The sequence below is a fragment of the Sorghum bicolor genome, chromosome 7 (genome assembly GCF_000003195.3).
Source record: "Sorghum bicolor cultivar BTx623 chromosome 7, Sorghum_bicolor_NCBIv3, whole genome shotgun sequence".
Classification (NCBI taxonomy): Eukaryota; Viridiplantae; Streptophyta; class Magnoliopsida; order Poales; family Poaceae; genus Sorghum; species Sorghum bicolor.
The window spans coordinates 57283378-57305193 of record NC_012876.2 but is presented as its reverse complement, the minus strand read 5'-3'; the positions used below and the strand labels follow the sequence as shown (position 1 = coordinate 57305193).

The 21816-nt window shown below is 48.3% G+C and overlaps 4 protein-coding genes across 4 annotated transcripts; 2 read left to right on the top strand and 2 right to left on the bottom strand.

Moving 5' to 3' along the window:
• LOC8077859 (glycine-rich cell wall structural protein 2) lies at positions 2173-2946 on the top strand. The gene has a single exon (XM_002445529.2). It carries the CDS (start codon positions 2173-2175, stop codon positions 2944-2946), a length of 774 nt encoding a protein of 257 aa, XP_002445574.1.
• LOC8080615 (30S ribosomal protein S17) lies at positions 3375-6724 on the bottom strand. Its single transcript, XM_002444386.2, has 2 exons — positions 6363-6724; positions 3375-3944 (listed from the first exon to the last, which is right to left on the bottom strand). The coding sequence occupies exons 1-2, from the start codon at positions 6522-6524 to the stop codon at positions 3792-3794; spliced, it is 315 nt and encodes a 104-aa protein (XP_002444431.1). The 5' UTR covers positions 6525-6724; the 3' UTR covers positions 3375-3791.
• LOC8077858 (probable LRR receptor-like serine/threonine-protein kinase At2g23950) lies at positions 10880-17236 on the top strand. Its single transcript, XM_002445528.2, has 11 exons — positions 10880-10994; positions 11106-11238; positions 11406-11477; positions 11575-11718; positions 11847-11918; positions 12040-12099; positions 12283-12395; positions 12707-12880; positions 13019-13390; positions 15205-15599; positions 16277-17236. Exons 1-11 carry the CDS (start codon positions 10880-10882, stop codon positions 16658-16660), a joined length of 2034 nt encoding a protein of 677 aa, XP_002445573.1. The 3' UTR covers positions 16661-17236.
• On the bottom strand, positions 17512-21204 carry LOC8077857 (histone-lysine N-methyltransferase ASHR3). The gene is made up of 8 exons (XM_021464272.1): positions 21182-21204; positions 20679-20796; positions 20432-20531; positions 20034-20127; positions 19699-19777; positions 18696-18867; positions 18455-18535; positions 17512-17914 (listed from the first exon to the last, which is right to left on the bottom strand). Exons 4-8 carry the CDS (start codon positions 20118-20120, stop codon positions 17845-17847), a joined length of 489 nt encoding a protein of 162 aa, XP_021319947.1. The 5' UTR covers positions 20121-20127; positions 20432-20531; positions 20679-20796; positions 21182-21204; the 3' UTR covers positions 17512-17844.

The window sequence follows — 21816 nt, the reverse complement described above, 5'->3', positions numbered from 1 at the left end:
TGCGTATGATATGATACTTGGCTTGGACTGGTTAGAGGACAACAGTCCCATGGAGGTCCATTGGGGGCAAAAGTGGATTCAGTTTACTCATAAAGGAAACTCAGTTCAGCTTGTAGGCATCTTGTCTGATTTACCGTCTGGTGCAGTTTTACACATGTCGGCCTCTGATACATCCCCAATGGACGATCAATCTACCTGGCCTCCAGAGATTCAGCAGTTGGTACAACATTATGCTAAAATGTTTGAGCAGCCAACTCCGTTACCTCCTTCTCGGAATTGTGACCATTCTATTCCGTTGATACCCGGTGCCGCTCCAGTCTACTCTCGGCCATACCGTTTTTCTCCTGCAATTAAAGATGAAGTGGAAAAGCAAGTTAGGGAGATGTTGCATACCTGAGTAGATACCGAAGAGGACGAAGAACAGAGGACCATCTGCTATTAATTAATTAAAGGAAAATCTCAAAATTTAGCAGTTAGCCTTCATCTTGGACGATGAATCAAGCATGAATATGAACCGCAAACATCAAATATGGCCTTTTTCATCTTATTAATTAAGAGAAAGCACACAGAGGACTTGCTCATTAATCAAAATACAGATACAAGTGGACGAATCAGGGATATTTATTTGTCAACTGAAGCGCACATTACAAAGATGCAGACAACCAGCTCGAACTAGTGCACCAACAACCAAAAGAATAAGAAGACGCTCACGTTCACTAATGTCATATTTCCACTCCCTTGGCCTTGGGTTTTTTTTTTTCAGAGCATATTAACATTTGAAAAACGATTTCAAAAGTATACTTGACTATTGGTTTTATCTTATAGTAATAGATTGTTAGTTTCTCCAAATAAATTTTCTATTAAAAGGGAATCGAAAAAAATCGAGTGATTGCTAGTGAAAACTAACTATGGAATTGCACATTTATCAAATCAGAATGTGTACTGTAAGAAAACAAAAGATGAAGTAAAAATATATAAACAAACAAGACTAGGAACTAGTATATCAAGTTAATGTAAACTTTAATGTAAGAATAAAGAAAGCCAGGGCATTTAGAGAGTAAAAAATGAAGAAAAAAATTAGCAAAAACCAACTAAAAATAGAGAAAAAAATGTTGAAATGTTACATAACGTAGAAAACATATGGTAATTGCCTTTGTGAGAACATGCTTGGATGAAAAATAGGACATGTATGAAAGAAAAATGTTCGAGTTCTCAACAACATAAAAGATTTCCCTTAAAAAACAACATAAAAGATTGGATAAAAACGAAACATAAAAAAATCAATTAATTGTGCACGTGGGAATATCCTTGAACACAACATCGTCAGAAAATGGAGCTGCAGACCTTTTTTAAAAAATCCTATGATTAAAGAAGAAAAATAAATTTCTGGTTAAAACGATCTACATCCCACTTTGTTCTGGCAGTCTTCGTTATAACCAAGCTTATGTTCATCACAATACGTGTATGGCGCCATCACCAAACAAGCTGGAGTCCAGCCAAGCGTGCTCATTTCTTCGGTTCTATCCATATGGAAAGATCAAATGCGCACGACTTAAGGCACTGCTCCTGCCAAGTGCCAACTCCAATCCGAGGTTGACTCATGAAAATGACGAGCACTAGCACGAGCCCAATTGCTGCCAGCAGTCTTGCAGTATCCAGTGAATCAATCAAGCCCGCACCCAGCGACTAATGAGCTAAAGCCAGATATCCTGATCAGTGATCATGCAGACCCTGCACGGACATAGTACTCCTATAGTCCTTTATTTTGGCACGAGCTAGTTTGGTTGGCTTTCTCGAAGGTTCCCATGAATCAAATCTCCAAAGGCGATGGGTTTACTGGCACAGAGAGAGACCTCATCGGAGCTCCACTAGCACCAGCGGCTGAGATGAGAAAGAGGCGTCGGCCGGCCAGCGCCACGAGCTCGCGCCACGCCGCCACCATTCCAAACCCACGCACTACCTACCCGCACCACCACCGCCACCGCGCGTAGTCGTGTCGCGCTCCTGCGTCCCTATAAATACCGGCCCGTAGCAACCCCCCGCCACATCCATCGCTCAGAGTTGCATTGCATGCACGACTGCACACCCAAAGCGTGTACTTGACTCGTCTCTCCTCCGTCGTTCAATTTGATCTCGCAGCGTGCAGTGCAGTGCTAGCACGAAACGACAACAATGGCGTACACGAACAAGGCGGCCGTCGTCGTCCTCGGCGCGGCGGTGGTGGCCGCGTTCTTTCTCGCAGCTGAGAGCCGCGACATCGCGCGGCGGAAGGACCTGGGCGTCAACCTCGGCGGCGGCGGCGGCGGTGGCCTAGGGGTTGGCGTTGGCGGCGGCCTGGGCATCGGCACAGGGATCGGCATCGGCATTGGTGGTGGCGGCGGCGGCGGCTCTGGCTCCGGGTCAGGATCTGGGTCTTACTCCGGCTCCGGCTCAGGGTCAGGCTCTGGCTCGGGATCGGGATCCTGGTCCGGCTCAAACTCAGGCTCGAACGCGGGGTCCGGCGGCGGCGCAGGGTCGTACGCTGGCTCTCACGCGGGCTCGTACGCCGGCTCGAACGGTGGAGGCTCAGGTTCGTACGCGGGCTCCAACGCCGGCTCCTACGCTGGCTCGAACGGCGGAGGCTCGGGTTCGTACGCGGGCTCCAACGCCGGCTCCTACGCTGGCTCTAACGGCGGAGGCGCGGGCTCGTACGCGGGCTCCAACGCCGGCTCCTACGCTGGCTCTAACGGCGGAGGATCTGGTTCCTACGCGGGCTCCGACGCCGGCTCGTACGCAGGGTCCGGCGCTGGCCCTCACTGGGGGGGCTCTGGTGCTGGCTCGTACGCTGGCTCTGAGGCTGGATCCTACGCTGGGTCTGGCGCTGGCCCGTATGGTGGTGGCTCTGGCGCTGGCTCGTATGCTGGGTCTCGAGCCGGCTCCTACGCTGGCAGTGGGCACGGCAAGTGAGCCGTGAATCGACCTTGGAGCTGGAGGACGCGGTGCTCAACTGCTCATGCTAGTTGTTCTGTAGTTGTGTGTTTGCGCTAGCGTTTACCATTATTTGTGTCCGTGAGTAATCCATTATGTGTGTATGTGTGTACTTGTACTAAAATAAATGGAGATGCGAAGGACGATGAATAAGGTGATTATTACAGTGTATAAGAACCTATTGATGTAAACATTTATATTAATGCATAATTCGGCATGTACACTTAATGTTTATGTAATTTTTACATGGGATGTGTTCATTATGCTGTGTTCAGAATCTCCATGAATCTACACGAGTATGCAGCTAACGACACAGAAAACTGTTCACCGACCTGACAGTACGAATATGAGCACGGCAAAGACAACCAGTTTGCATAGCTTATTATCAGCAGTGGTAAATTCGATCAGATATAAGTATGGAACCCTGAAAGTTCCATTATTTTACAATAACGAGTCAAACAGTCAATTTGACATGTATTTTGCATTGTACTCTTCTGTGCTTTCCGCCTGCTCATTTCAGTGTCAGAGGGGAATTACAAAGACAACTGCCAACCATACATGCAAATGCAATGGTGGGTATCTAAAGTGAACCAATACAATATGAATCCATTGGTCTTGTTGAATCTGGTAACTATCCTCAATGGCTACCATTCAACGAAGGTCACCACAGAAGAACAAACTAAATTAAGCAAACATGGTGACTGCGTGCTATTTTTTCTTCCATGGCTAAACATGGCATCCACATTGGAAACAAACATACAGAAGAAGAAAAAAAAAAACAAGCCATAACTGCATCATGCTCTGAGTAACTTCAGATGGATTTCTCATTTGGTAGCAACACCAGCTTGTTGAGATTTGCTATCATGTTCACTGGGCGCTGTTGCAGCTGGTGGAACATACACCTTAGCTCTGCGAAGAATTTCAGCAACAACCCAGTGCTTATGTCTGCTCAAGGGCCTAGAAGGATCCAGCCTAACCTGAAAGAGTATTATCCAGCCATCATAAAAGGGTTCTTTGGGAGGAAAACTAATTTATTGTGAATAGTACAAAGGAGATGCCATAGTACAAAGGAGTCCCCAATAAGCAGATAAAGAGACTAGAAGTCGTAGATGCAATGCAAATAGTTAATCTCATTGACATATTAATGAACAAGGAGCAAAATAATTTCCTTCTAAAAATTCCCAATCCTCATAATGCATAGAATAGCAGTCATTTTAGTGAAAACCGGATTTCTAAAACTGGATTTAGCCTAACAACCACAAAAGCTTTGTTTGGAAACTCCAACCAACATGCATATACATAAAACTCTGGTTTCCACAAAACCAGGATTTTGAGTTTCAACAAAAATGAGAATTAACCAATTTTTTTTGTAAAAATCTGGATATCCACGTTCTCAATGACCAATATTTATGTTTCGCAGCTTCTGTGCTAGTGCATGGAGATCATTAGTTTCATGGCAAACATGGTAAAACGATTAAAAATTTCTTAACCAAACATCCACTGAGAATAATCATCAGACAGGAGTGTCAGTTACCCAGAAGCTTTAAGGTCAATTTGGTTTGCAGATAGTGCATAAATCAAAAGGCATTTGAACTGATTGTTATGACACTAATACTTCTCATTATTAAAGAAAGTTGAACAACAATAACGACAAAGCATTTAATCACAAGAAAGTTGTAAGATAGACATAAAACCAAGTAAGAATAGTAAATGTAGAGAATAAAAGGTTAAAAAAAATATTAGTAATATTAAAGCATTTGCAATGAGGAAATTAAAAGTACAGATCAGGTATTAACACTTACAGCATTACTCACATAAAATTGTCAGACATTCGGAACAGTCAATGAAAAACATGGAAATTGTTTCACACATCCAAGTTTGAGGGTCGAAAATAAGCCGTGAACTCAATATCCACCAGCGCTGTACGCTTTCTGCTTGGCCGTATTGTTTATATTAGGTTTTCCTTTCTGCAGTAAGAGCCAGCTTGAGGGGATGACCTCTACCTTGGATGGCTCGCTCAGCGGGTGTGCAACCAGCCCAGCACCAAACCACCATGTAGCCCACCTAAGCAGTGATTAGGCACCAGTCGGTGTATGTCTAGCACTTATGAGATCACTAATTAAACCTACAAAACCAGGTGTCATCCCCGGTGCCACCAGCCTAGAACCAAACCACCATGTAGCCCACTGCCAACCTAAGCAGTGATTAGGCACCAGTCGTTGTATGTCTAGCACTTATGAGAACACTAATTAAACCTACAAAATCAGGTGTCATCCCCAGTGACCATAGAGTTGATGTCTCCTGTCAGACCTCATTCAAAACGTCAAGCCTGCAGTACAGAGATCACTGAACACTGACACACAGTAAAAATAGCAACCACATGCATCTAACATCTAAGGCCTTGTTTAGTTCCGAAAAGTGAAAAGTTTTCAGTACTGTAGCACTTTCGTTTGTTTGTGACAAATATTATCCAATCATGGACTAACTAGGATCAAAAGATTCGTTTCGTGATTTACAGCTAAACTGTGTAATTAGTTTTTGTTTTCGTCTATATTTAATGTTTCATGCATGTGCCATAAGATTCGATGTGACGGAGAATCTTGAAAACTTTTTGGTTTTCAGGGTGAACTAAACAAGGCCTAAGTGGACCTAATTCAGCTCTTTTAACACCAACCTAGATATGATACCATGTGGTTTCCAACCAATCTAGGCCTAAGGGTACCTAACAACTGAAATGCCACTATTCAGCCATCCGAAACAGAACACCATCAGGAACGTTAAATTTGTTTCCATTTCCACCTTATGATGTATTTATCCATAGATTTGCAAAGGGGTGTGAAAATGTAACTTTTGCGTGACAAATTAGTTGAACTACAAGGCCAGAGCTCACTATCAAGGATCGAGAGGTTGGCGACAAGGCTGGAGAGGGTTTGTCTTACTAGTGCCTAATTCATGGACAGAAGGAGATCGACATGAAGTGGATCGCTGATCTGCAGCCACCATCATTCTGAAATCGAGGTGCAAGAAGCCGGAAATGGCTTCAGCGGTGTCTTTTTCAGTATTTGCTTGTACCGTTGTCTGTAAAATCTGCTTAAACTTATACGTGGGTGCCTGAAATTAGTGCTAGCAGGTCTGTAAACGCTCTTTAACACTTGGTCTGATTCCTAAATGCAATGCTAACGGACCAGGGATGTCCCTATGGAACTCTAAAAAAAATAGTTCACTATCCAAAAACCCCAGCCGCCCAGTAGCTCCTAATAGCTCCCAAGTAGGAGGATCTAATAACAATTGACACCAGTCTTACAGAAGTAAAGCATCGCCAATTTTCACAGCCAGTTACAGCATCAGAACGGAGGAAGAGGTGGAGACGAAACGATGAAGCAAGAATTACCGACCCGGTCGCCAATGTTGCAGGAGTCGTCCTCGTCGTGCGCCATGAACTTGGAGGTGCGCTTGACGTAGCGGTTGTACATCTTGTTGTGGAAGAGGCGGTCGACCGCAACCACCACCGACTTCTGCATCTTGTTCGACACCACGATCCCCACGACCGGCTTCATCTCCGCTCCCCCGGTGCAAGTGACTCTCTCCCCTCGAAGACGGACCGAATACCCCGCGCGTCGCCCCTGCTTGGAGGCTAAACTGAAGGCGGAGGCGGAGGCGGCGGCGCTGCCCCGGCGGCGACGGGAGAAAGGAAGGGGGACTCAGCTCAGCGGCGCAAGGGTTTTTCAGGTGGGCCCTTAGTTGGCCAGCACTAGGCTGTAGCGACGGGCAGAGTGTTTAGCAGGCCGGCCCACTTAAAAGTAGAACAAACCTGAATGAACGAATCGCGCAACCTCGCTCGGGCCACTTCAAGCTCTTTTGCACAGAGAGGCAAATAGATTTTTTAGACTATATTATCGAAATCAAATCAAATATATTAGAAGTTTTAGATAATTAAATTAAAATAGATGGACATTTGTAAAACTATCGCAAAACAATGTGAGGTAGCCCGATCAAAAAGAGATAAGAAGATGAGGTCCACCACGTTAGGTCATATCTATAAGCTAATAGCTCATATATAATATTAGTCAGGTAACTATTAGCTACTGTAGTTAGTTTGGCCTAAGAGATATGTTAGTAGGATATTAGCTAATAATTAGTTAGACTATTAGTTCATCCTATTTAGATTAAAGAGCTAATTATTAGTAACTAATTGTTAGCTTCATGGATCCAAACATGACTTGCCACCCAACGGATGGGGATTTGTTGGTGTGTTACATATTTGTGGCTGACAAGAGTCTGGAGATTAACTTATAATGCATGAAAAAAATAAATTTTATTACCTTTTATATAAAAAAACTCAGATGAAGACATATATAAAAAAGGAATGAAAAAGATATAAATTGCAATGAGATATAGCACTCCTGTTTTACCTAGTATATTCACATCACCCTTTCTAGAAAGTTGGCCACCTATCGTTGAGCTCAAACCAATTCCTTATGTGCCATTAAAAAAATATAGTTTCTTGAATAATAAAAAATTGAAATTCCCTTAATACTACCATTCAAAAAAGTTATGCCTTCCATGCCACTCTATCAGTCTCTCTATCCATGGCCTAATGAAGTGCCCTGACCCGTGCTATAAATCGTCCCTTTCTTTCATTCTCAACAATCACTCCTTTTTTCTTCTCTCTTGCATAGGGCAAAGCAACCACACATAGGGCATCTCCAGCAGTTTGGTGAAGTCACTACTAATCTTAATTTTTTAGGGCAAGATAAAAAAACCTCTTCCAATAGCTCTATATACAAACTCCCAATCTATTCGCAGTATGAAAAATGGAGGCATCCATGTAAAAGGTACTTGGGCCATGGGATCTCCCTATCACACCTATCATGGGTGGTGATTTTTTTTTTGACACTCTGTCGCACCGAGCACCGCCTGAGGTTCACTAGAATTGAATCCTCAACCATTATCTTCATATCTAAGAATATTAAGAAGTAGAGGTGGAAATGAAGAATCCATTTTGTAGGTTCTAGTTATGAGTTAGGGTGGTAGTGATGGCAATCACTCTTGCTCCTGCTGTCAAAGATGTTCGTCGGAATGAATCCCCAACTACTATTTTTAGATCTAAGAATATTGTGAGGTAGGATAGGGAATGGAGATTCTATTTCAAAGGTTTTTGAGGTGAAATGGGTGCTAAGATATGGCTAGATATGAGGCCGTTGGCGGCAACATTGGCCCAATTCTATCGGTTCCTTTTTACGTGTGTTTGTTCTAAGACAAACATTACTATCCATTTTCAAAAATTCTTATAGGTTTACAAACTACTGATTATATATTCCATCGAGAATATAATTTTTTTTAAAAATATTGATGGTCAAGATATATAAATGCTTAACCGGAGGAGGCAGATATTGTCCGTAACATTCAGAGGTTACTACTTTCACTTGTTGCATGCAAGCTTACAGCTAAATGGCAAATGCAAGCGTTTTTTTCCCACTTGTCAGATCCGGCGAAATATTGGAGACACGGCCAAGACCATGTACGGCTAGACCTAGACGGCCGGGTCTTTGGAGATACGGGCAGCGGTCTCCTCCGCCCGGCCGCCGACGCACGCAGTTGCCGAACACGTCTCACGCCCGTCGAACTCGAACACGCCGGCGCCGCCCAAACAAGATACTTGCCCACCGCCGCGCGCGGCCGGCCCGACCCCAAGGGATCGTCTCGTCTGCATGGAAGGCAATCCATGCAACACGCGAGGGATCATGGCACGCCAAGTACGCGCCGCCTCACGTCGAACACACAGCATGATTCCATCCCCCGGGCGGGCGGATGGCCGGCCATGATTCGCCCCCTTTTTTCCCGTCCGGAGCCGGCAGCGCCCGTGCCGCGCCGGTGCCCCCGCCCTCAGGCTTGCCCGAAAAAGAGGTGGGCGGCAATGAGTGCGCGACCGGGGAGACGCGGACGCGAGCTTGCCAACTGCCATGGCGACCGTAGCGAGTCTGAGCGAGCCACACTGAGCAGCAGCAGGCACCACCCGCGGGCCGCGGCAGAGAGCAGAGCAGAGCGGGTGCCTGCCCTGCCCAGCAGTCTGCACTCTGCACTCGGCTGTGCTTGCCTTCAACCTCTTCTTTTCGCCACATCACGGCTCAGTGTCCTACTTGTCTCCTTTTATCTTTTGTGTAGTTTTTTTGTTTTTTTTTTTAAAAAATTGTCTTTTCTATCTATGTACTATCCCCATCTTTAGCGCGCCTTTGCTTTCCCTCGCTTCTTTTTCCCCGTTCTTTCTCTCTCAATCTCTTTTTCTGCCCCTCGTCATCTTTTGTTGTTGGCTTTGTCAGGAGGAGCCAGAAATCAACCGTCGCGTACGTATACATCGTGTGCTGAGGCGCTCTGATCTCTGATCAACGAAATGCGTTCCCATGGCACCGCCGGCCGAGGAGCCAGACTGCATCGCCTATTCGCCTAGCACCAACCAGCACCGAGGGTTTTGCCATGTCTCATGTCTGCGGCGGCAAGATGAAGATGCACTGCGCTGCACCGGCGGCATTCCGTCGTCATTTTTACCGAGCTGCAGTGCAGGAACGCGGCCACTCAGAGGCAGTCAGGTTTACGAGTTACCAGGGCACCTTTTGACCCGTTCCTTCACGCCACGCGACCGAGGGAACCACACTATTGCTTGCATGCGGGCCCAGGATATCTTCGCAGGGCCACATGGCAGTGTCCAGTGCCTTCTCTTGCCGAGGACCCTGTCCTTGTTCTCTGACGCCCGGCGCGAAGCAATCAACACCATGCCGATTCCGAATTCCGTTGTCCCCTCTCCCCTCCGATAAGGAAGGCAGTTGCAGTAGCAGACTTGCAGTTGGCCTCCCTCTACCACAACTCCGCCGCCACCAGGAAGAAGAAGAAATCAGCTCATAGTAAAATGGCCTAGCAGTTGTCGTTGTCTTGTGGGAATCACGGCAGTTTCTTGCATGTTTTGATTGGACGGAACCTGGAACTCTTCAGTGACAGCTTCTGAATTATACTCACTCGTTGATGATATGATAGTTCTTCAGTTCATGTCTTCTACGGGCACCTGGCGTAGTTGCTCCCAGCTAAGATCCAAACTCTTCAATCAGTACTCGACTCTTGGCATTTTTCTCACTGGAGTACTAATAGGAATTAGGTAGCAGCAGCTTGGTTTGTTTAGTTGGACTTGGAGATCAGACTGTACTTGAGACTTTGAGAGACAATGATATTCTCTGCACGGCTCCCGGAGACCTGCTTGGCAGGAGTACAGTAGATATTAATAGTATATATAATCCGACAATCGGATCTAAGCTTTTCTGTTATATTGAGATTAATTAGCTTGACTGAACCTGAACGGATATCCAACTTTGACAGCGATCAGCATGGGCTAAACTGCCATCATCAACCCCACCAGTCCACCAGGCTCTACTACCAAGTTCCAGCTAGGATTGGGAAGCTCCATGCAGCACCGAGAAAAGAAACCCGGGCTTTGCTCAAAATCGCGCACCCACTGCACACCGGGTCCCACTGACTCATCAGCGGGCCCCAATTCCGGCCCCACCCGTCAGGTTCCACGGCATCCATGATCATTTCTCTGTCACTGTCACTGTCACCCAAAGATGCCATGGCAATTGGCCGAGTGGGCATGCAGACCAGAGCAGTAGACCACCACCCCCCGGCATCGGCATCCCATCCATCGCATCGCCCCCATCCCCATTTCCTTCCTGCCGTCTTGCTTTGCATGACACGAGAAAAAGCAAAGCCAAAGGCACCCCCGCTCCGCTCCACTCTATGCCCTGCCGCCTGCCGGCCCTGCCCGCCCAGCTCTCGCTTTTCTTTCTCCTCCTCCCCACCGGGCGCCCTCCTCTCGCAGACTCGCACCCATCATTCCGACATCCCCTTGCCCGAGCCAGCTCTTCCGATGGCTTCCACCAGCGGCCAGCTCCTCTGCCTCCCCGCCGCCGCCGCTGTCGTCCTCCTCTTCATCTCCTCCGCGCCGCTCGTCGCCCTCGCCTCAGAGCCCCTCAACCCCGAAGGTAACGCCGTGCGGCCGGCTGGCCATGGTGCACCAACAACATTTGATTTGATTCATTGCCCTTCTGGTTTTTGATTCGAGCATTGCGTCGCGTTGCGAGCTGTGCGTGCAGTGCAGGCGCTGATCGCCATCAGGCAGGGGCTGGTCGACCCGCACGGCGTGCTCAGGAGCTGGGACCAGGACTCCGTCGACCCCTGCAGCTGGGCCATGATCACCTGCTCCGCACAGAACCTCGTCATCGGCCTGTAAGCTCTCTCTCGTGCAAGCTCGCATCTCTTCCTCGTCCTCGTCTCGTGACGAGCCGTACGGAGAAACTAGTAAAGTGGTAATGGCCTGGCCGGCCGGCGAGCTCCACTAATGACGACTAACCGCACCACACGCGCGGCCGGGCGCATTGATTTCGCGTTTTCAGGGGAGTGCCGAGCCAGGGCTTGTCGGGGACTCTGTCCGGGAGGATCGCCAACCTCACCCATCTCGAGCAAGTGTAAGCAATCCGGCCAAGAGCCTCGAATTTTTTTCCGTCCGTTGTGGCTGCCGATGTTGACGACGACGCTGCCCGTTTCGCGGCTCGTTTTTTTCAGGCTTCTGCAGAACAACAACATCACGGGGCGGCTGCCGCCGGAGCTGGGCGCGCTGCCGCGGCTGCAGACGCTGGACCTCTCCAACAACCGCTTCTCCGGCCGCGTGCCCGACACGCTTGGCCGCATCACCACCCTCCGATACCTGTGAGTCTCGTCTCGTCTCACGATTCAGCAAACCAAAACCCCCATGCATGATGATCAAGTAGGAGTAGTCGTCTGTCATCTCCTGCTGCTCATGCTCTGTCGTGTCTGCTGATCTGCTCTTGCCGCAGGAGGCTAAACAACAACAGCTTGTCCGGTCCGTTCCCCGCGTCGCTGGCCAAGATCCCGCAGCTCTCCTTCCTGTACGTTCCTCCCTCGATTCTACACCACTGTTTTCTTTCTGTTTGCTGCTGCTTTGATTTGGTTCCTTTTGGGCTTTAAATCGAATTCATTCAATCCGTGACTGGATGCGGCTGTTCCCAGGGACTTGTCCTACAACAACCTCACTGGACCCGTTCCGCTCTTCCCGACAAGGACTTTCAAGTAAGTGTGCTTATTACTGCCCGGCCACACGATGATCGTCGTCTTCTTATCCTAATGCACATTGTCACTTTTGCTTTTTTTAAAAAAGAGCTCGAGCTGAATGATGATGGTAGTAGTAGTAGTAGCATCGAATCTAATGCAAGGGGTGTTAATTGATTGTTTAATGTTCGTGGCTGTGTGCAGCATCGTGGGCAACCCGATGATATGCGGGAGCAACGCCGGCGCAGGGGAGTGCGCCGCCGCGCTGCCGCCGGCCACCGTCCCCTTCCCGCTGGATTCCACTCCGGGTGGCAGCAGTGAGCACTCTTCCTTCCTGTTCTCCATGCTTTTAGCGCCTACAAGTCTCCATGCTTTTAGCGCTTTTTCTCGGGGTGCGTGGCGTGCCATGCATGCGTCGCTGCCGCTGCCGCTGCTTCTGTGCTCTTGCCTCGCCGTGTAGCGGTCGAGGGGACACGGTGCTGCCGGAATGGGGGCTGCCGGCGCCGTCGCTTGCGGCGTGCGCGCCACGGGAGTAGTTGTAGCTAGCTGGTGGCGCGGTCTGGCCTGTGAATGATCATGGATTATCTGCTCGCGCCTGGGGATCAGCGTTTGGCTTGTGTGCGTGCAGGGACGACAGGGGCGGCAGCGGCGGGCAGGTCAAAGGCTGGCGCTGCGCGGCTGCCCATCGGCGTCGGGACAAGCCTGGGCGCCTCCTCCCTTGTGCTCTTCGCCGTGTCCTGCTTCCTCTGGCGCCGAAAGCGCCGGCACACGGGGGGTCCCTCCTCCGTTCTCGGCATCCACGGTACGTACGCATCGATCGTCAGCTAGCCGGCAGCCGGCAGCAGCGCCACGTCCCCGTCACCACCAACAACGTCCCTGACAGCAACCTAACATTCCTCCTGGATCGGAATAAACGACCACGATTATTGGACTGTTGCAGAGCGTGGCGGCTACGACCTGGAGGACGGCGGCGGCGGGGGCGGCGTGGTGGCGCGGCTGGGGAACGTGCGCCAGTTCGGGCTGCGTGAGCTGCAGGCGGCCACGGACGGGTTCAGCGCCAAGAACATCCTGGGCAAAGGCGGGTTCGGCAACGTGTACCGCGGCCGCCTCCCCGACGGCACCACGGTGGCCGTGAAGCGTCTCAAGGACCCCAGCGCGTCCGGCGAGGCCCAGTTCCGCACGGAGGTGGAGATGATCAGCCTCGCCGTGCACCGCCACCTGCTCCGCCTCGTCGGCTTCTGCGCCGCCTCCGGCGAGCGCCTCCTCGTCTACCCTTACATGCCCAACGGCAGCGTCGCGTCGCGGCTGCGAGGTACAGTACGTTTTACGTTCCTCCTCCTCATGTCATGACACTCCTCGATCAGTCCCGTTGTCACCCGCTGTTCACGTATCGCTGTCGCGATCGCCACAACCCTAGTACGTACACGTCTCTCGGCCAGTGCCGGGCCGGCATCAAAGGAGATTACTCTACATAGTACGCGGTGGGAGTGGGACCCAGGCTCCACCAGGGCGGCGGTTCCCCTGCGGGCCCCGCGGGCGCGCGGAAGTGCACGCAGGAGCCATGGCCATGGAGGGAGGCGCACTGCGCACAGTACCCAGCAGTCAGGCGTGGTCGCGTCCCTTGTAGTACTTGGCGCTGCGGCCGCGCGCGCGCGCGGGGACCATGCGTGCATGGAGCGCAGGCAGGCCGGAGCGGGGCGGGGCAGCGGAGACCACAGGCCAGACACCACCGCACTCGCGTTTTGTCCGCATCCCTGAGCCGGGTCGGCCGGGGACATGGACATGCCATCGCTGCTCGCCATCCCTGGCGTGCAGCGCGGCAGTGAGGCGCGCCCCCACCCCCGCCCGCGCCCGCCACCGCGCGGCGCGACACGAAGCACAAGCCGGAAGCGTATCTGCGCGTACCCGGTAGCAGGCTAGCAGCCGCTGCTCCGGCTAGGCAAGCAGTACTACGCTAGTACTACCGCCACCACGACGCGAGCCACGAGACGGTACGAGGCAGAGGCCTGCCGGCAGCAGCGTGTAGGAGTAGTATTTATCGCCGTAGCAGCTGCCACGGCTGGCGTCACGCCCGCCCGCCCGCCCGCAAATACCCCGGCGCGCGACAGGTCGGACGGCCGGGACTGCGGCAGCCGGACGGCCAGCCGAGGCGCGCCGGCCACCGCGGCTGCCAGTGGCCGCCGCCTCGGGCTCTGCGTGCGACCCGGCGCGTCCGGAACGCCGCCCCGCCGAGGCCGGCCGGGGCGCTGTAATTTGTTGGCCGCCCTCGCTCGCTCCCACGAGCCTGCCTGGCATGGCATGGCCGCTCGCCAACCTGCGCGCGCCGGCGGCGGCGGCTGGCATTATTACTAGGAACGAGCGTTTTCTTGAGTTGTAGAGTAATTTGCTCGCGCGCACGCGTGTGTGTCTGTCCTAAACTGGGAGCTGGCCTACCTGCCCGATAGATGCTCGATGATATGATGGACCAGTGTTAGGCTAGAGAATGCTCCTTCGTTCCGTTCCTCGGGGAAGGATCGGTCCTCGCCCTCGGCCATGCCGGAGGCGTGGTGGTGGTCCCGTCCCACAGGTCTCCAGGACCACAGGGCTCCAGGAGAGTGGAGAGAGGCGTGGTGGCCGCGTGGGGGCGTCGCGCGCTCTGGAACACCGCATCACAGGGGCACAGGGCATGTCGGTTCCTTCTTTTGTTCCGGCAGGGGATCTAGCTAGACGAGCTACTGTACCTATACTATGTGCGTCGCTCGAACTACGAGCCCCGTGTGCCCGCGCCGTCTGGTCACTGTTCCGGCATGCCGCTCGCGTGTCCCACGCCAAACAATCCGGAACCACTTGGGGCATCATTGTTCAGCTACCTATCAGGCACGCAGCAGAGGCTAATCACGAGTAGCTTCAGCCCCACTAAGCACGTAGTACTACTACTAGCAGTACCCACGTACGCACACGCTACTACAGGCAGCGCCCAGTGCTGTCTGCTGCTGCTGCCAAGTAGTAGATCCCAGGGCAGGATACGCGGTGCCGTTCCACGGGCGGGATACGTACAGTACTTACACGACGCATGGTGTGCGTTTGACCGTTTGTCATACGGGCTGTTTGCCGTAACCATGCATGTGCAACTGATACACCGTGCAGGGAAGCCGGCGCTGGACTGGGCGACGCGGAAGCGGATCGCGGTGGGCGCCGCGCGGGGGCTGCTGTACCTGCACGAGCAGTGCGACCCGAAGATCATCCACCGGGACGTGAAGGCCGCCAACGTGCTGCTGGACGAGCACCACGAGGCCGTCGTCGGGGACTTCGGGCTGGCCAAGCTGCTGGACCACGGCGACTCGCACGTCACCACGGCGGTGCGCGGCACCGTCGGGCACATCGCGCCCGAGTACCTCTCCACGGGGCAGTCGTCGGAGAAGACGGACGTGTTCGGCTTCGGGATCCTGCTGCTGGAGCTCGTCACGGGCCAGCGCGCGCTCGAGCTCGGCAAGGCCTCCGGCGCGCTGCACAGCCAGAAGGGCGTCGTCATGCTGGATTGGGTACGTGTACTATCATCTCCTTGGAGCCGCGCGCGTCTGCTGTTTTTTTCTGTGTTGAATGCGAAAACAAAACAACCTGCTGGCTGCTCATTCGTGAACTTGATAGATAAGCTTTTGAACCTATAGTTCTATAACATGTCGTTTTCGATAGAAGCTTGTTGTCAATCTGTTAGGAAAGATTCATTCATCAAGCATCTAGTAGGACCAGGACATGGTCATGTGCATTCATTCATTAGCATGTACTCCTACTAAGGATCGGACGACGGCATCTGATCTGAAAATCTGATGCGGCCACAGGATGTCGTTTCAGCTCGACCTGAATTGCAATAACTGAACCAGACTCTTACTGAGTCTTAACTTTGGTCCCCCTGCCCTGCGTGTATGTACCCTCCTCTGCTGTAGCATGTACTAGGAAGAAATGGCAAGTACCAAGCTTGACACACTAGCAATAAACCATGCGTACTCAGAGGTCCTGATCAGCTGCTACATCTGATACGCCCTGAATGCTGATCGATCACCATTAACCTTCCAGCTGCCACTATTCCTGTAATTAATTGTGCATCAAAACATGGATTCCAGATGCTGCTGTACAACTGAAGATTGCTGATAAAGTACATTCTTTCTTACCCGTAAAGTATTTGCTTAACTCTTTTATTTGATGATTGCCCAAACAAAAGGTGAGGAAGGTGCACCAAGAGAAGATGCTTGACCTGCTGGTGGACCACGACCTGGGCCCGCACTACGACAGGATCGAGGTGGCCGAGGTGGTGCAAGTGGCGCTCCTCTGCACGCAGTTCCAGCCGTCGCACCGGCCCAAGATGTCCGAGGTGGTCCGGATGCTGGAGGGCGACGGCCTCGCCGAGAAATGGGAGGCCACGAACCGGCCGGCCGCGGGGACGGGGCCGCCGTGCCACGTCGACGCGCTCGGCTACGACCACCGCAACGACTCCAACGGCTCCGTGTTCTTCAACGACTTCCACGACAACGAGAGCAGCCTCAGCAGCGACGAAGCAAGGTCCATCGACATGGTGGAGGAGATGGAGCTGTCAGGACCAAGGTAGCAGCAAGCAGCCCAGCCCTTGCCGGACGGGAAGAACCACTTCCTTGATAATGATAGCATCAGAACCAAAATTCAGAGGACCGGAGTAGTGCTTGTTAAAAATTACAGGTAGGGAGAGAGGATTGTGTTAGATTTGTTGCGAGTCCGTCTGGAATTAAAGGTATTGCTAGGTGCTTTAGGGGTTTAGAGTTCAGACCACAGCTGTGTAGTTTCTGATGGAGCCGTCCTTTTCCCTTGAAAAAAAGATGTAAAGAAAAAGGGGTGGCTTCTCTTTTGCTTCTTTTCACAGGCTTCTTTTTCTTTTGCTGCTGCTGCTGTAGCCAGTTCTCCCTGCTGATCCAGTGACACAAGCACATGCAGCATTGGCATTGCAGTCCTTTGGTATTCCGGTCCACTGATCTAGGGCAACCTTTTAAAGCTAGCGCAAGCATGTATGTAGGGGATGTGTTGCAAGTAGCGAGGCATGCAGTCATTTTGACTGCTTTTGTGACCTGTAAAGGTGACGAGCTGCTCGATTTCCCTTTGGTGACTTTGTAAAAGACTGATGAAACAAGGATGGCTGCAGTACGGATCAAAACTAACAATAGTGGGCTGTTTCAAACAAAAACACAGAACGATTGAAGTATTATCAGAGTTCGGTTGCAAGTAGCATCCAACAAAAAGAAACCATTTGAAAACAGAGTTTACCAATACTATAAAGTTTCCACGAAATGTCCAGGTTACAGTCACAAACCCAGTGAATGCCAGTTACTCTGGATCCTACAACATGTGGCTCACTATTTACTTGTAAGTACTACATAGTTTTTTTTTGAGGAAAAACACAGCTGTGTATTCCTCGGTACCTAAGAAAAGTACATAATACTGTGAATACACTGTGTATTTAGCATTTACAGAGTAAAACCTGTACAGGCGAAATAACAGTACATAACACCGACTAAATCGTAAATACATCAGTAAACAATGGTAGTGGTAACTAACAAACACTACACTACTGTTCCATGATACATCATGTTAGATAAATGCCGCACTCGTGACTGTTTTTTTTTCTTTCTACAAGCTTATGAAAGTTTCTGCTCAACAAATCCTCACTATATAGTACATTTCTTGTTATTTCCCAATGTTTTAGTCCTTCCTGTCATGTAGTACTTCTGCATGTGTAAATCTTCCTTGTTCAATCTTTACGTATCACAATTTCCGTTGGCAGTTAGGAGCCCCGCAGAAACAGTCTTTCTGTGGACCGAAAGCAGTGCTGAATCTACAAAAACACGAAAACGATTATACATAAAAGCAATATACCGCTGGAAGTGGGAACAATTGTAGGAGCAGCCTTCAATCAAGTTACTGATAACAAGTCGGTATAATTGGAAGGCAAGAAATGCCGTAGAGTAGCAGTAACGATCCTTAACTACATCAGCAGATGGACAAGGTTCCGGAATATGATCACAGGCTTCCAAGTAACGATCCTTAACTACATCAGCAGTAACGATCCTCTAGGCATATCTGTTCCAGGTAAACTACTACTGACAGTGGATTCTCCCTCTTATGATACCTGTACATATTTGAAATTAATAGCTATACAGTCTATTTCCATTGTCTTAAGTAATCATTACACATTTGTTGACTGAGGTTCCAGTTTCATTGTGAATTGTCAATTTGAGCAATAGCATGACGAATAATATAAGGGGCACGAAATCCCCTGTGTGAGAAGAAAAAAACTAGTTACTATACTACTCAGTTTTGGTGCTGCAAGAAAAAAGGGCAACACTGAGGTTTATTGAGAGTAAGTTTGAAGTACCTGTAGTTGTAAGTCAAGGGCATTCCTACTTTAATAGCCTGTGAAGCAAAGACACCTAATCTTGTCTTGCCGTCAACTTGCCTGGCAGGAACAAAAAAAACTTGAATCAAGCTGTACATTTTAAAGAAAAAGATAGTACTTCCTACCAATTTATTTAACTAAAAAAGAATCCGAAAAAAATATTGAATCAGTATAACACAAAGCCACCATAGCATATTAAAATAGGAAAGTACGTTCTTACCATTTCTCCAGCCGACAGTTAGGTTGGCAGCTGTGGTTAAAAAAGCGACAAGCATTTCCTTTGAAAGTTGCATCAATTACAAAGTCCTTGCTGACTTTACACATGTAGAAATTCTGATCTCTGCGCTGTCTCATATCCAGAAGCCTATCTTCACACATTGCATCATCTATAACTGAAGGGAGATGTTAAAGGTAAAATATGAAAAATGATTTGCACTTTAGAATAAACAGTGCAATTTTAAATGGAATATGATTTCAGCACAAATCTAGCCTTGTCATTAATACAATCATTTTTCATATAAACCAGCTTGTTAAAGCATACCACTTCAATTATGCATTTGTGGATAAGACCTAGCTTTTAATTCTAAGTTCTAACATATGAAAAGCTCTTCATTCTAATAGCATCATGCTTAGGAAATGAGGAAATTTTCAATGTTTTACTACCTCCATACGAATTTATAATTTGGAAGGCATGGAGTAGAACATTAAAGAAAATATTTCAATAATAAGCATTGTATCATTAGAAATCCCAGGGGCCAGGAGAAACTCAATAGCAAAGAAATTGCAAGAGCCGCATAAAAGAAAAACTGGGTATTCTAAAAGGAACCTCAATACAGTTTATCCTAAAAGGCCATTCATAAGTTTGAAAGATAGCCATGCAAAAAACCACATCAGGGAAAGAATTCATTGGATACTACATATACTAGCTTCCGTAACCACAACTTAAGGCAAAGCTGAACTTCATCATGGTTGGTGGTTAACTAAAATGATGAACACAATTTTTTGTGTGTACTTTACAATGTACTCCTCTTAAGAAGAAACAGTATTCAGTTTAAACAACCGCCTACACTTCCCATATATTCAAATTGACATGTCTCACGTGAAAGAAAATTTCATATAAATAGTGCTACTGTTAAGTCCGTGCGAGCAAATGGAACAGCAAATAAGTAGAGCACTGAATAAACTGCATCATATATTTAACAAAAGAAAAACAGCCCTGGTACCTTCTCCAACAAACTCTATCACAAAATCATCTTTCCCAATGGTTTCCAGCGCAATAGCGCCCCATCCACATTGTTGTGTCTACAGAGTTAGACCAATGGTAGTCCAAATAATTAGATGTGCCAAACAAAAAAAAAATTGGGCAAAATAAGGAAAACAGAAAAAAGATCTTTATTGTTGGAGAAATGAGTCTCGTGTTAAGCAAGAACAGTAGTTAAATAAAGGGACACTCGTGTTACTTTTTTTTTTGAACGAACAAGCACGAGACTGTGCTCATTCTCATTGATAGAGAAGGAAGACAATTGTTCTCAAAGGGCTTGGCTCACCAAGGCCTTACCTTAATGATCTCTATCTTTTTCTCTCTGCGAAATGGTTTGTTGGAGCACTTAACTGAGCAAGGACAATCCAAAGAGCAGCTGGACATTGAAGATCTGCACAAGTCTTAAATTTCTGTATAAAAATTCAGCATGTCATAGAAAATATTATATGTGCATTTATATCCAATGAACACGTACAAGATAACACAACAGTCTGTAGACTACAAATTACAAATACTCAGCAGGCACAAGAAGTGCAGCAGTTGGAGTGTAGAAATCCATTCAAGCCCTAATGATATGTGTTTTATTTACGAAACAGATTTAGACTATAAAAACTTGACACTACAGATAAAAAAAATGGAAAATAACAGACAATCTTGAGCACAAGAAATGGGACGAGTGTGAGCACAAGAAGTACCTGCAGGAACAACTACTTTCACAGGTTGAGTCGTGGTCACAGCTGATGCATCCACCTTCAATTGCATCACCGTCACTTTTCTTCTTGACAATATAAACATCTTAGTTCATTAAGGAAACGTCAATTGCATCTTCGTTCATTAGGGAAATGGCAATTGCTGTTGTGTTAAGGTTACAACTTATATAATTAACAAACATGAGATACATATATAGTCGCAAATATTAAATTTAGAGCTAACAAAGGATACTGTCCTTAATATGTACATATGGAGGTGGTTCGCTTTCAGTTTCCAGATCCTGTTTATTAATAGGGTCAATACTGAACTCTTGGTCAATGTATGGGAGAGGTAAGCGCTGGAAGGCTTCCTGTACATATGATCAATTTCAGTAAGTCAAACAATTTAAAATAAATCATGACCTGCAAAACATGAAAAGAGACTCCAAATGTTGTCTTGTTTTCCTTATGATTTACCGCCAGATTGCTAAACAGTAAATATCCAATATCAAAAGTCCAAGAGACAACTGCAATCTCCATAGTAAATTCATTTTTGAAGTTTTCTTATAAGAATTATATTGACAGTGAAGAAAATAAAAACAGAAGAATCTAACACAATGACTGATTGACTGTGCATCAATCCAATCTCATCTGAGCGACCAACTTGCAAAGAAGTTATTATTATAACTTGGAAAAACTGGAAAGGTTCTAATATGTTCAATAACAATGTAACAAATGATACTAGATATTGATCACCTTTATGTCATCTGTAGGGCCAGCATCCTGTAAGAAGCATATATCAGCATAACATCAGCAAAACTACCAACAAAATAATAGTGTCAAAGCTTACTGCAAAACAAAGGTCTAACAAACATGCGTTCAACCCTGATAATACACAAAGAAGGTTCCAATATATTGAGTACTTTGAAAGTGCTAGTATTTTATTTTAGCCCAAACGGCTCGCATAATATGTCAGCATATTACATGAATTGCAACTAAAAAGTTGCTGCAAGAGGTTTTACAAAGCATAGGATTAATATGTCTAGCCTGTTGAACGCCTAGCCATTTCAAGAATGGAACACCACTGGGTAACTGTTGCTCTTTTTTCCCTTGGTAGTCTGAACTGCCAGAGTTCAGCTGCAGATTGCAATCACGGAGGACACGATCAACTGAATGTGCTTCATTGCTGGAGATCCTTGCGTTTCTGGCTTTCCAGATTTGCCAGCAGATTAGTGCAATGAAGGAAGGGAACTCATGGATGGGGGCCGCAGGGCAGTTGGAGACAGTGTGAAGCTGTCTCATGTCCATGGAGATTATGGACCAAAGGCCTAAGCATAGGATTAAACTGGTGTTTTTTTAATGCAATGGCAGAAGCTCTGCCTTTCAACTCT